General features: G+C 42.6%; 1 protein-coding gene across 2 annotated transcripts in view; it reads right to left on the bottom strand.

Moving 5' to 3' along the window:
* THSD4 (thrombospondin type 1 domain containing 4) overlaps window positions 1–15,670 on the bottom strand; it is a 654,719-nt gene that overhangs the window by 118,224 nt on the left and 520,825 nt on the right. For both annotated transcript variants that reach the window (XM_050967929.1, XM_050967930.1), the window contains one exon: window positions 9,802–10,006. In XM_050967929.1, the coding sequence (XP_050823886.1) occupies window positions 9,802–10,006 (205 nt within the window). The remainder of the gene's footprint in view (window positions 1–9,801; window positions 10,007–15,670) is intronic.

Raw genomic sequence — 15,670 nt, 5'->3', positions numbered from 1 at the left:
TAACAGCAGCAGAAGGAAGGGTTGTGTAAACAGCACTACCAATAACAAACTTTAATTGCAAGGAAAATAAAGATGAGGATTTTTCCACAACAACACAGACAGCCAACACCTTATCCTCACTATGTTTCTTTAGATGGAGAGAACCCAAACATGTAGTGACAGCAACATGATTACATAAGGAAAAATCCAAGTCAAGACTGACCCTAAGATTCCTGACAAATTATGCTGCCAAAATTTCTGTCCCGCCAAAGGGTAAGTCAGGGAATCGCAGTCCTCTTCATCACTATCTTGTATTCACCAAATGCAACTTGGCAACCTGATTGCCTGATTTAAAGCTGACATGATTACAAACCATGCAAGACTGACTCTCAGAAGACGGTAAGGAGACTGTTTGCCAGGTCTGATTTCACACATAAAAGTACCCTTCCCAAAACAGCAGAAAGACATTTTCAACTTGTAAAATCCAGCTATTCAAGAGTTACAGAACTAAGAGGTCCAAAAAAAGGATCAGCTATTTAGGCTGAGATCCAGCAGAGAAAGACCACTGAACTAATACTATCAGTCTAAACAAAGAGATTTTGCCAGAATTAATTAGTATATCATTTTACTTCTTGATTTATAAACTGAAACCCATTCCAAGTCTCAAGGCAATGAACATAATTTAAACAACATCAGTTCCAAAGAAAGCTAACAACAATCAATATTACACCAATTCTCATATCATGGAGAGGATAACTCCTTAAGATTATTTATTTGTTAACACAGCAAAGATCAGACTCAGCTTCGTTGGCAAAGCCACAATTAAGGAAGGGACCTTTCCTGCACAATCTGGTATCTCTCAGTTCAGCACAAGGGTAACTATGGTCTTAAATTCCATTTCCTGGAGGGATGTCTGTCTTCATTCATCACATAAACCTATGCTATCTCCATACTATGGATGACCCAACTGAAAGACAGATTGCAATTGACCATAACAAAATTATTAACTCAGGTAAGCATGGATCTATTTTCTTACTTTAAAAAGGCAATTTGAAAATCAGATTAAATACCTGACCTACCTTTTCTTTATACAGCTCTTTAAGCATCTCTCAAAAAGTCCCTTTCTAGCCTTATTTGAGTCCTGTATTAGTACCCCTGTACTGGAAAGCTTGTCTAAATTTTCCTTGAACAAGAATCCATTCATTGATTAACTTTCTACCATCCTATTCCCTAAACTCTTTGAAGCTGATACATCTTTACATAAAACTAACTCTATGCCATTTGTTCTCTGCTTTGGGTTAATACCTCAGAAAATTTAAAGACATTGGACAGTTTTTGTCTTTATTAATTCTTTTAATCAAATACCTATATTGTACAGTGATTTTTCTGGTCATATTCTAGCCTCGGTAAAATGCTTGCACCTTTTTCTACCCTGAGATATTTAATTATGGCTGTAATAATCAACCAGTGCCAGCAGAGTAGGAATGGGTGACCTGACTTGGAAAAAACAAGATTTTCTTTGAGCCCTCACTCATTTTTAGCACAGATCTAGATTCAAACCTTTTGAGGAGGTCAAATGTTGATTTAACTTTTTTACTTGTTTTTATTTTATATTTTCAAATCCAGGTTCTAGCCGGAACTCGAAACAAAATGCAACAAAAACAGTTTCCCAACTGAAACTGTATTTCAGTTGGGACCTGTAGCTGATATGTCAGAAGTCTTGCAGCTAGCAGTCCAACTGTGCAGACTCAGATGGTAAGGACAGTTCGGCTAAGCTGTGCTTAGGAATCATTTAAACTGATGAAAACCTAAGCTTTTGAAAAACTGCACTGGAGTGCATCATTTTCAGGAATCCAGCACTGCAGCTTTCAAAACCTGGTTTACTCAATGTCTGGATTCTCAATTAAACCTAGCAAATCATTTCCATAACCCAAAGCATCTCTTAGAAGGAGAAAGTGAGGGAAGAATTTGATTGAATACCTCCACTGGAAGAGGAAGAGATTGGTGATTTCCCATTCACTGTGTTACACTGACACAAATGAAGTTTTCACTTTACAGCAAGCAGATGCAAGTCAAGCAACTGCTACAAAGTACTGCGTTCACCCTGTCCAACAGCTGATTTCAGGTTTTGGCTGTAGCACTCTACTAGGGCGCATTAGAAATTCCATCCTTTATATAAGCAGGGATGAATGCTTTGGCATTTTCATAAGCACATGAAACATTTTTAAAATAGATTATTTTATTTTAATTATTCGGTGAGAAACAAATGTCTATAGTGTAAAGCAGGCATATGAGGTATCTATTAGATGGTTACCTTAAAGGGAACAAGACAATAAATAAATGCTTCAAAAGTTTTCAAAATTAAATTGAAATGCAATGCATTTTATTTAGCTGTAGTATAAACCTAAAAGCTTGCTGGGGTGGAAAAAAATCCTTGTTAATGAGTTGAAGAGACCTGAAAAATTTCAAAGTGAAAGGAAAACATGACAAACACCATGGGAAAAGAATCAGTTACAAAAACAAATTCAATGGCAAAAAAAAGTAAATAACCCAAAGTTATCAAGTAACATTAATACACAGTCTAGATAATACTAAGTCCTGCCATGAGTGCAGGGGACTGAACTATATGACCTTGCGAGGTCCCTTCCAATCTTATGAGTCTCTTACAAATGTTTTGCTTTATACTACATCTATTGCCTCCTTAAAAAACAATATTATACAAGTGCTCACAATATAATAACAACAGACAAATGCCTATCGGTGTGCTGTTTTACCACAGATAGGCACATTTTAGTGATATTAAAGCAAATCCTAGAATTAATTTTGCATAGAGGCTTTGATTGTAACCACCTGTATTCACATGCTTATAATTTTCTCAGAAATTCTCCTTTTGATCTAAGTTCCCATGCTTAGTTTCAGCCTATACGTGAATAAATTTCTTTACATCTTTATTTTCTATACAAGTTCAGCTCCTCATTCTGAGGATGAGAAAAGGTCCGTCCAGTGGAGCTGGATTAGCAGATTAGCAAGCAGAATGGGTACAAGATGGTTCCAGGACAACCTGGATATCATCACTGCATCACTGCATCTGTTATATGCAATATATGGATTATGATGAGTGCCCCATACACATACACCTCTCTCATGCATATAATGATCTATACACACATAGTATATGAATCTTATATATGGTAGCAGATCTGCAGCAGTCAAAAATTCCCAGGGAATTTCACAAACCATAGCCGCATTCACAGAGCTTTGAATTGTGCTATGCATTGTGAAAACAAAATAAAAATTGTCAGGGATTTTTCCCACAATGAAATTAGAAGAATCATCAGTGATTCATCTATGGCTCTCATTAGCAATCTGGGACTCCCACTGAGCTCCACTACGAGCAGAATACCATTACATATGAGTTCACTCTAAGCAGATCCCTTTGTGCACATTAAACTTGGTTAAATAAATTCTCCTCCTCTGGAATGAGACTAAGCACAAGCAGTATCAGACCTAAAGAAAGTTGTTTCTGATGTGGTTTGAAGGCACAATACGGTCAAAAATAGGATTTAGAATGAATATGTGTTTCACCCTTAACAATGGATCCATGACCATAATGAAATCTTCCCCAGGTCCCCTTCCTTCCAGTCAGTGCTGGATCAAGCTCCTGGTGCTTAGTTGTGCCCTTGATGTTGAGAATTTAGATCACCGAACTGATTTCCTTCTTTATTTTCATAGCTATTCTGGCTCAGTGACCTCAAACCACTCATACATCCTAATTCCAAGCCCACCACCCCTAGACTAGCTGTACTGCACCAGTTCTGTATAGCACACAACAAACCATTAATGTTGGCCTCTGTAATCCAGTTATAATCCTCAATAACAACCAAAAATATCTGCTCTCCAGATTCTGATTTTAAATATATTAATTAAATAAAAACAAACCTAGTTAACCTAACACAATCAGTCAGTCGGCTAGCCACAAATTACCTCGACATTTTAGAATCTAGATGATTAAATGTGAAAAAGAAGTGCCTCTAACAATGTTTATCTTCAAACTCCACTGTCAATGATTTAAAATACCTAATTACCTGATTTGCTGTAGATGTACATTGGTTTAAAAATGTTATTTCAAGCTTCAGGGCTGCTGACAATGTTTCTCATGAGACATTACGTTTGAAATGTTATCTCTGCTGCAGGGGATATTGAATCAAAATATTTTTCACAGAATCTTCCCTCTGTTTCTTTGGCTTCATCCAATCTCATTTTCACAATATAAATTTCTTAAATCCACTTAAACATTCAGACATACTAAGCAATATGTCCGGGGCAAAAGGACACTAGCTATATCCCCCAGACTTTGTTTTAAAAAAATCTTGATTTGAACTTTCAGATTCTTGTTTAAACACACATACTGCCTATTTTTTTATTTATTAGAGGAAATAAACCTTCCAATTCCTCACTAAAAAGTCTAAATATGGTTCTGTTGTATGCTAAGCAAAATTGACATTAATTCTAATGTTCCACATATCTCTTAATGGCTGCAAAGATGAACCATTCCAGGAAGAAATAATAATAAAGAAAAAAAATTAGCACATTTTATCTGATGATCTTAAAGTACTTTATAATGATCAGTTAATTAAGCCTCACAACAATCTGTGTGGTAGATATACCGATAAGGCAAGAGAGAGGTAAGTGGCTTGTCCAAAATCTTATCTGCACTAGTTTCTGTCCATAAAATGTCCCACTATTGCTGATACTGGTGAGCACTATGTTTGGTACTAAGTGCTTGTAGGACTGGATACTAAGGTTTTCTGAGTCCAGAATGGGAGTTTTTTTTCTGGAGATATATGATTGTCCAGATTATCAGACCATTAGATAGGATTAATATATTTTTATCACTTATGGCTTTTTGGCCTTTATATCCTCAACGGACTGTAAGAAGCCAACTTTTGATACTTAATGCTCAACATTCTTTCCCCAAGATCTCTATCTGCTGAGAGGCAATGAATAACAAAATCAAGCAGCTCCTTCAAATTAGGTCTTAAAGTCATCTGGTAAAATAGCCACTTTCAGAATAACAGTGTCAGATTGATATTATGCAGCTTTTAAATTATTTATCTACTCTAAATCTTAATCCCCAGGATGTTAAAATATTTACATTCAAACATAACATTTTGCTGCTCAAGTAGAATTGTAAGACCAACAGAGGTCAATGATACAAATCCTGGTCCCACCTAAGTCCATTGCAAAATTTCCATTAGTTTCAATGGATCATAATTTTACCATTGGGATAAAAAAAAATAGGTCTTCATCCCATTTCTATGCACAGCTGGGCATGTCACAGAACTGCTGCTCCAGATGAAGAATTTTAGTGTGTGCAACTGCTCTGTAGCATCAGATGTTTACCTGACATGCCTGACAAAAGAAGTAATGCAAATTACATGTAGAGTTCAGACTGCATTGAGATGAGCCTAAACCTAAACCTAAAGTAGTTAGGTAGGTAATCTGAATTGTAACTCATTTCCAAATTGAACTGCTGAGACTAAAATAAGTGAGTTGGTAAATATGCTCATTACTACTTAATGTTTAAAATAAGTAGCACCCAAGATGTTTGAAAGTTATGTCACATGAAATGAAATCAGAACCAAGACAATCTGGAAACTTATAACATAATCGCTAGGAAAGTTTTGAGGTGTTTTGAAGGATACATAGATAATAGTGTTATACTTGAGACCATTTAGGTAACATAAACAAAGCTGAAAAAACTATGAACACTGTCCAAGTATATGATGAAGCTCTCTTCTGAAACCTCAAATTTAAAGACACATGAGGTAACCTGTGTTTAAATACTTAACTTTTGAACCAGTCTGTCCTGATCTTATGATATTTACTGCATTTCTTCTTTTAATTTGAATTTTCTGAATACTTGGATAATGTCACATGTTCTGGAAACACTACAAACCCTGTTCCGAACACTAGGGTTTTGTTCTAAAGACAACATTTATTATTGTTTTAAAGTATAAGCAACTTAAGCATCATTATCCCCTAATCATTGTCTCTTTCATGTAGATGTTAGTCTGAACAAATTGCTGAGAAAACTACACCTAGAACTAGCAAGAATGAGCAAGTTACCCTCATTAAATATTGCTGTCAAAGCCGTTATGCTTAGCACACTCTGGGCCTGGCTCCCAATTATAATTGCTAGTGATGGGTCAACTTCAAAAGGTCTGCAAATCTAGTTTGGAGAAGTATACAAATGTTTAGATGTTTGTATGAAATTTAGCTGAATTTGAATCTCTTTGGTCAAGAAATCCAACTTGAAACCCCACAGATGATCTCTCCTATCATTTCTAGTACTTTCTGGTTTCAGCCAAGCTGGAAATATTGTATTGTGAGAACATGTTTTTCCTCACTGCATTTGGGGTTTTTGTTACAGACAAAACTGTGAAGAGCAGAAGTGTGATAAATTTGGTGCTGTGCAAAAACTGTGTAATGAAACCACATGGAGCACAGATGGCCTCCATGTTTTGTTACAAACTGAAAACTCAGCATAAGTTCCCAAGGTGTTTGCTGAAGTATGTGAACCTTTCTAATGATCTGGTGCTGATTCATGATTCTGCATTGAAAGACAACACATGCAACTTGCATATTGTGTGACAAAAAACTAAGGACCCAATTATGCCTTCTTTACATCAAGCAGTGCCTTACTCCACAAGCAGCCCTGTTGACTTTGTGGGACTATTTATGTAGTAAATTCCTGTTTAGTGTGAGCAAAGGTGGCAGAATTAGATCCCTAAGCCACAGTTCAGCAAAGCAATTAAGTACGTGCTTAAGTTCTTTGTTGAATTAGGACCCTGTTGGGAACCCTGAACTCTGGCATGTTTAGTTTCAAGGTTTCTATTCACCCCACTAAATGTAGGGAAGTTTGCAAATTCCAGATCTGGGTCTGAGTTTTGAACAGCTCAGTGTTGGGGGACGTTTAGATCCAATGTTATAGTTCAAGTCCTTCTCTATCTAAAAACTGCTAGAGTGCCCCAGATTTTGAACACAGAGCTGGCTGCAGGCCTACTGGGATATGTCTTCCTTTAGTCCCCCATTGCACTTCACAATCAACTATCAAGGAACATTTTGTAAGCTGTCATATCCTGGTCCTCTAGCTCACCTTCTTTGTATGCTGAAGCAGGGCCTTGTTTAAAAGCTGATTTGCTTGATCATTAGTTGACTGCAAATTGTGAAAGCAGAGAAGTTAGCTGTGCCCTTATGGGATAAACAGAGAGGCTGGTAGTCTCATGGACAGAACCACTACCCAAGAATGTTCAGTGTCAGGGAGGCTAATCTGGTTAATTTAGCCATCTAAAATCCATACCATCAGCTTTAAAATGAACCATATGAGACAGTATGGAAAAAAATGTAATAATTGGTGGTGGCACAAACAAACCAGAGAGAGCTCTGGGAATGAGGAGAAGTATGGGAAACACATGGCTTGCTATTTTCCCATACATGCCAAGACTCTCGATTATTTTTAAGCAGAAATGTTACTATTTTTCTGCTCTGTGCATTCAAAGAATGTTCACGCGGCCCAGCACATTTCACTAAGGTTAAGGGTGTTTCAGCTGTTTTCAGATGCTGGCATGTACATCTGAAAGAAAAATTATCTGCAATTTCATGGTTTGACAGCTTTAATTATGTGATGACTTCCAGCAGTTTGCCCAGCAAAATACACTTTCACCCATTTGATATAAGAATTCCACGTTTTCTTCCAAACATACTGTATCTATGGAAGTTGCTCATACAGAATAATTCATTCCCTTCATCACCAAATTAGTTATAAGAGATGGACATAGCTCAAAAAGTTCAGAGAGGAAACCAAAAACTCATGCTTATATACAGTTTTTCAGAAAATTCTTTGATTGGGAAGTAGCCAGAGTCAGAAATACTGTGTGAACAGGCTCTCTTACAAGAGCTCCAGAATGTCTAGGTTTTAGTACGTCAGCAGAACCACAAGTCTGGTTTTTCTTGTATTAGTCTGAAGAATCATACTTTTGGCTAAAGGAAGAAATGTACAAGGACACATTACAATACACAGTCCTCTACCTCCCCAAAGGACTGCTGTCTACACAGGGAGATTTCTGTAAAACTAGTCACATTCCTTTCCACCTCTTGCTAGCAATAGCAAAAAAAAAGAAGTAGGACGTGCAAAGGAAAGAGCAGAAAGGATAAGAAGATGGCAAGTGACAATGGGGATAATAATATTTCCCTTCTTTCTGTTGATTAGCAGTGGCAGAGACATTAGAAATAGATGATGTTAGGAGAGCAGCAGTGGAACACTAGGGCCTGAAGCTTCTAATGCACTTGGACAATTCTAGGAGTGAGGGTTAAGGAGGACAGTGGTGAAGATTTTGAAAAAAAATTGGAGGAGACGGGTGAATAATCAGCTGAACATGAGATCCCACTGTGATGCTGTGACCAGAAGGTCAGATGCAGTCCTTTGATGCATAAAGAGAGGAATCTCTTAGTAGGAATAGAGAGGTTATTTTACTTCTGTTTTTGGCACTAGTGTGACCGCTGCTGGAATACTGTGGCCAGTTCTGGGGTCCACAATTCAAAAGGATGTGGAAAAAATTGGAAAGGATTCAGAGAACGTCCACAGGAATGATTAAAGGATTTGAAAACCTATTATTGTGATAGACTCCAGCTCCATCTATTTAGCTTAACAAAGAGAATGTTAAAGGGTGATCTGATTGCAGTCTAAGGTTCATGGTGGATTCTTCATCACTGACAATTTTTAAATCAAGATTGGACGTTTTTCTAAAAGCTCTGCTCTAGGAATTATTTTGGGGAAGTTCCATGGCCTGTGTTATACAGAAGGTCAGACTAGAAGACCACAATGATCCCTTCTGATCTGGAATCTCTGAAAGCTATCAGGCACAGCTCCATTGTTGTTTATGTTTGCTAATGGCACTCACGATGGGCACACCAATATAACTGGATTTGCTTTAGGCAGTCTGGCAGAAGTGGGTCTTTAAGAGGGACTTAAATGAGGACAGGCTAAGGGCCTTGCAGATGAGCTGTGTGAATCCATGCCACACATGGGAAGTCAAATAGGGAAAAACTCACCAACAGTAGACATGGCAGGTCTATGTTTGTAAAACAGGAAGTTCCACACCAGTCCCAATACCAGGCACGAGTCAGCTCTGAAAACATACCTCCAGATGTCTAGTGTTACCTGATACTGCCAGATTGTCACTTCCTATTTAATTCTCATGATATTTCTACACATCTGAATGACACTGTATTCTGCAGATGCCTTCCCAAAACAAACACACACACACACACACACACACACACACACACACACACACACACACACACACACACACAGAAATACTCGGTGCTGTGACTGTGATCAGGGTACCTTTTGTATTAAAAGTTCTGCATGTTGTGGTGGTGTTTTTTAAGGAAATAGGAGAATCCTGTTTTCTATGGCTTTCAACTGACTAGCAGCCTGCCTTGCTGGAGACAATGGCCTCACTAACATTTTAGAGAAGATTTAGAAAGTGTGAAGTATATTTCCCACATTGGAACCAATGAACTGGGAAAGTCAAAGCAAGATTACATGGACAGGGCAATAGATACAAATCATGAGGTTTGTCCTGCCAGTATAACCGAGAATTAGAAACAATGAGTTAGTATTCTTGTCAATAATTTTCATCCATGCCTTTGCATTTCTCTCACTTTGCCGAGAAAGAACTAACTGGGACAAACCTCCAGGCAAACTGAATCATCACACCAATCATGTTTTATCTGGAATGAAATACAACTTACCCAAGTAGTTGTTGCTCTTGGACATCTCAGTAATGTTGATTTTAATAGCCCCTTCAGGAATTTCTACTATTTTGTGGTAGCCAAGATTTGTTAGCGTGTGTTTGAAAACACCAGAGACCACCTTGCAACCAGTGTTGTCCCCTCCGCATATTCCGCATTTATCAGCCACCTTGTCTGAGCCCAGGTAGTCATCACAGCCAATGCTCTGCAAAAATCAAACCAATATTTTTTTTTCAGAGCTTACAAATACTGTCTCATGAATCATTCAGAATATTAAACAACATAGGACACTGTCGTATGTGACTTACGTAGAATATAAAGACGTCAGAGATTCACTGAATTGGCATTTTGGATTGTTTCATTTCTTTGCTTTTCTACACACTAAGTGTAATAAAATATCAAGTCGCAGAATAGACATTGAGATACTCTGTGGCTGGAATTTTCAAGTGAGCTTAGAGGTGTTCATTACTGGAAACCCAGGAGGCGGGCATGTGCAAGCCCACTCACTTCTAAAGGCCCCTCCCCCAGCCTAGCGGGAGGAACCACTGGACCCAGGGACCAAATGAATGCAAGGGACAACTAATGAGAAAAACAGGGACCATAGGTTCAAAACGAGGGTATCAGATGGGGACACCGTGCAAAGAATCCCGGACAGCTCCCACTGCTCCTCAAAGATGTTGAGGGAGCCAGCGGACGCTGCCCTGTGGAACTCTGCCTGGATGCGTGAAACTAGGGAGGAAATGGAAATAGGCCTCACAGTCGCAGAGCACCCCCTCATCCAGCATTCTCCTCCTGGTAGTGTAGGTGAAGAGTTTGGCCAGGGCCAGGAGGAGGTTGATGAGGAGGTCTCGTGACTTTATGGGGCCGTCGATGGGGTGTGCAAAAAGGAACAGGTGTGGGGAAAAGCGCAGCCAGAACCTCAACAAGAAGTTCTGCAGGAGTTGGAATAGGGGCTGCAACCTGGTGCATTCAAGATAGGCGTGCGCCAGGTTCTCCCTCACGCAGCAAAAGGGGCAGGCCTCGGGTACAGGTGTGAACCACACCAAATACACGCCTTTGCTCACAGCTCCGTGAAGGAGCCACCAACTGATGTCCCAGGCGGGCTGTGGGACCAAGGTGGAATAAAGGCTGGCCCACCGGGGCTCCTCACCCTCTGTAGGTGGAGGATAGTCCTGCCATTTGGTGTCGGGGCGGGACGCAAGGCTGAGGAAATGCAGTGTGTGGAGCACAAGTGTGTACAGTTGGTCTCTAGGCGCGGTTTGGAACCAGACTGGCTGCAGGGTGTGCAGCCAGCTCAGGGTGTGGGAACAGGGAGGCCGGAGGGGTTCGCGGAAAAGGGGCCAAATAAAAATGTCTGGAGAGTTTGGGATGAGTGCCCTTTTGCAGGGCCCACTGCAGGAAGACGAGAGAAACGAGTGAGAAGGCGGGCTTCACCTCCTGGAGTATGCGCAGGGGGGTCGGAAGGGTGGAGAGCCCCATGCATCGACCGAGCACATGGGGATCCACCCAGTCCCCCTTGTCGTAGTCCAGGAGGTCTCCGACCCTAGTGGTTTCTGCCAGGACCAACCTCCAGCGCACCGAGGGAGACTCCGCCACCTGCACATATAGATCCAGGTTGTGTAGCAGGGGTTCCGCAAGGAGGTCCACCCCCTTGGTGGCCACAAAGGACCTGGTCACCAAAAAGAGATTCTAGGTCTGGAGGAGGTCCTGGTAGAAGACTGGCAGCTCTGAGAGGTCTCGTGGAAAACCCCTCGGGTGGAGAAAAAAGAGGTGCTGGTCATATCGGAGTCCTCGGAGGGGATGGAGGAAGGCGTGCACCAATGTGGACAACATTGGACTACCTGCACTGGAAAGGAGTCTCTGCAGGGCCTGGAGGCGGAAGACATGGACCTGGCTGCGAAGGCAGACCAGGCCCTGCCCTCCCTCCTCCAGGGAAATACTCAAAACCTCTGCTGAGACCCAGTGCAGCGCTAGCCAGAAGGACTCCAGGGCTGTCCTCTGGAGCCTGGCCAGGATCCCTGGGGCCAGGGTCAGGGTGTTGAGCCAGTGCCAGAGCATGGACAGGACTAGCTGGTTCAGCACCAGCATCCTCCCTCGCAGGGAGAGATACCGGAGCAGTCCTGTCCATCTCCGCAGCCGCCCACCCACCCCGGCTTCCAAATCCTGCCAGTTCTCCGGTAGAGAAGGATGTGTGGTGGATAGATAAACGCCAAGACAGAGCAGCGGACATGCGCTCCACTGGATGGCTTGAAGCGCAGGTGGGAGGGAGCTCGCCTGCCAGATCTCTTGACCCAGTTGACCCGGACAGAGGAGGCTGCCAAGTAAACGGTCTGACAGGCCTCCACCTCCACCAGGTCGCCTGGGTCCTGGATCGCGAGGAGCATGTTGGCAGCATATTCCGACAGGACCAGCCGCAGCTCCGGCTCCCGAAGCACCAACCCCATCAACCTCAGGCAGAGGAGACAGAGGAAGGGCTCGATCACCAGAGTGTACAGCTGGCCCGAGAGGGGGCACCCCTGCATTACTCTCCACCCGAAGCTGACTGGCTTGGTCAGGGTCCAGTTGAGCCTGACCAAACATTCCACGTCAGTATACAGCACCTGGAGAAAGCCCACAAACTGGGGCCCAAAGCCAAATGCCCATAGAATGCCCAGGAGATACCTGTGGTCCATCCTGTCACACGCTGTCTTCTGGTCCAGGGACAGGAGGGTGAAAGACAGACTATCCCTATGCCCCATCTCTAAGAGGTCCCAAATCAAATCCAGGTTATCAAATATGGTCCGGCCCAGGATGGTGTAGGTCTGGTGGGGATGGATCACGTCCGCCAGCATGAACCCCAGCCGCAGAGAGATGGCCTTCACTACAACCTTATAATCTGTGCTGAGGAGTGAGACGGGATGCCAATTCCGTAAGTCGTGAAGGTCCCCCTTCTTTGGCAATAAGGTGAGGACGGCTTGCCTGCATGGAAGAGGGAGGTCCCCGCTTTGCAAGGACTCGGCCCAGACGGTGACGAGGTCTGGGCCGAGAATGTCCCAGAACATGTGGTAGAACTCCACAGTCAGCCTGCCCATGCCCGGGGATTTGTTGGTGGGCATGAGATGGAGTGCTTCCGAAAGCTCGGCCAGAGAGAGAGGCAGCTCCAGCCAGTCTTGGTAGCCCGCTCTGACTGCAGGGAGTTCGGTCCAGAGCACCCTGCAGCTTAGGGGTGTTGCAGCACTTGATCTTGCCAGGCTTGGGTCAGAGGGACTCTTATTCTCATCAATGTCAAATCAAATTTACCAAAATATGGGCACTGCTGTGACACAGTGCACTTGACCTACTGAACATCATCAAGCAATAAGTTAACACTAAGCTTAGGTGGACAGGGTGGCATAATGAAGGAAGACTAGGGACTTTAGTCTCCATCAGATACTGAATGGAAAGCCAAGGAGCCCTATACAAGCAGCGACAGTGGCTGGTTGTCAAAGGTAGGACTAAGCAGTAGTTGGAGACAAAGAGGTTACTTACTTGTAACTGGAGGGTCTTCAAGATGTGTGGCCCCTATCTATATTCCACTGAGGGTTTACACATGTGCCATGTGACTGAAGCTGGAGAATTTCAAAGTAGTAGTGTCTGTTGGTCCGCACATGCACCCTTGTCTCACCTCATGGTTTAGTACAAGGCGATAAAGGGCGAGGACCACCGATCGTGTCTCCAGTTCCTTCCCTACTGCAAATCCAAAAGATCTGCTGCAGAGCGGGAGGTGGAATACAGATAGGGACCACACATCTCGAAGAACCTTCAGTTACAGATAAGTAACCTCTTCTTTTTCTTTGAATGATGGTCCCTATTGTATTCCACTGAGGATGACTAACAAGCAGTACCTTATTCAGAGGAGGGTGTGAAGCTGAAGATGGAACAGTTGAGTGGAGGACAGTCATGCTGAATGAGGCATCTGTCACAAAGTCTGTCACAAAGGCATAATGTATAGTGAAGGTATGTACTGAACTCCACATGGCTGCCCTACATATGTCCCTAAGCAGTATATCATGGAGGGTGACCATGGTGGACACTTGGGCCCTAAGTGGAATGGGCCCTACGTCTGACAACAATAGCATAGTGTAATGCATCCAGAAATCCATTTGGAGATTCTCTATGTGGAAATGGCTTGCCCCTTAACTTTCTGCAATTGTGATAAATAATCTAGGAGACTTTCTGATCAATCTTGTCCTCTACAGGTAGATAGCCAAGGCCCAGTGGACGCCGAGGGAGTGAAGTCATCACTCCTCTTCCAAGCCATTAGGCTTCAGGAAGAAAGCAGATAAGTGGAGGGGTTGACTGAGATGAAACCAAGAGAGAAACTTTGGTAGGAATTTAAGATGTAGGTGCAGGGAGACTTTGTTTTTATGGAAAGTGGTGAAAGGAGGGGATCTGCCATCATAGCACCAAGTGCTCCTACCCATCTCACTGACGTGATAGCCACAAGGAACGTGACTTTCATGGAAAGAAAGAACATAGAGCATGAAGCCAGCAGCTCAAAGGGTTGCTTCATCAGTGCTGATAGAACAAGGTTGAGGTCCTGTTGGGGAGCAATAGATTGTACAGGTGATACATTCTTGGAAGTCCTTTCCAAAACATAGTAATCAACAGATGTGTAAATACAGAGTGTCTTTCCATGGGAGAGTGGATCTTAAGAGAACAGGAAGTAATTCAAAAGAAGTGGAATCTTCATGTCCTCTGGGAAAAGCCCTTTTTGGTGGGCCTAGGAGATACACCTAATTGACTATTTCCTACTGCTTGATAGGATGCCTTTCATTTCCACTAAGCACTCTTCTTCTAGAGAAGATGCTCATTCAAATACCAAACCCTGAGGTGAAGCATCTGTGGATCGGAATGTCTGATCCTGCAGTGGTGGTGCATTAGCAGCTTGGAGAAAGTGGGAATGGGAAATGGGGGACAGGCTGACATGCAAAGAAGATTGGCGGCTCGCTAGTGGTCTCAGAAATAAGAGGATGTGTGAGGATGAAGGCAGGCCTGGAGGACAGGATTGTTGGGTTGTCTGGTGCTTGCATGATGGTTCGTATGTTTTTTGGTGGAAGAACTGGGAAGTCTTGAACCATTGTGTAGGTGAGCAGATGGTAGAATTTCTGCTTGGGTGCAAGTGTGTAGATACCCATTGATTGAAGTGTGACTCTTAAATCCTGGAGGGTGTGGAACTCATGGAAGGTGCATTGCCCTTCTTCAGTTTGGAAGAAGATTTACTGCCATGCTCATGCACATGCTTCCTTATCTCCCACCTAGGCCCCAGCATGGGGTCTGTAGTGATGGTACCGCTGGCGGTGGACTCAATCTCTAGAGCCAGAGGCGCATACATGGCTGTCTCAGGCCAATGTACAGAGGGCAGTTCCCTAGCCTGGGTACGACTGAGACCTTATGGTGACTTCCATGAGGTGCTTCTTAAGGCAGAGAACCTGGCCTTCTTGGGTATGGCTTGGAAAAGACTGGCAGATATTGCAGATGAATGAAACGTGGGCTTCTCCCAAGCAGTTGAGGCAATGTTGACGTTAGTTGCTGATCGAGAAGGAACGTAGACAGGAGGCGCAGATCTTAAATCCTGGCATCTTTGACATAGTCCAGTACCCACATCTGTATGGAGGGAGGGTGTAACCAGTAAACAGATTCCCCCAAAGTCTCAGTTCTATTCCAAATACTACTAAAAATAGCTAAAACTATGTTAAAACAGTAAAAACAGCAAATACTACAACAAAAACTAAGTATATATAAGTCTACACTTTTTAAGGTTCATCACACACAAGAGGAGACTAGTAGCTTCAACTGGACTCTGTGGCACTGAGAAGGAACTCGAGATGTTGCCAGTTCGCCCTGCCCT

The sequence above is a fragment of the Gopherus flavomarginatus genome, chromosome 9 (genome assembly GCF_025201925.1).
Source record: "Gopherus flavomarginatus isolate rGopFla2 chromosome 9, rGopFla2.mat.asm, whole genome shotgun sequence".
NCBI lineage: Eukaryota > Metazoa > Chordata > Testudines > Testudinidae > Gopherus > Gopherus flavomarginatus.
The sequence above is the reverse complement of the archived record's forward strand: the minus strand, read 5'-3'. Positions and strand labels throughout refer to the sequence as shown.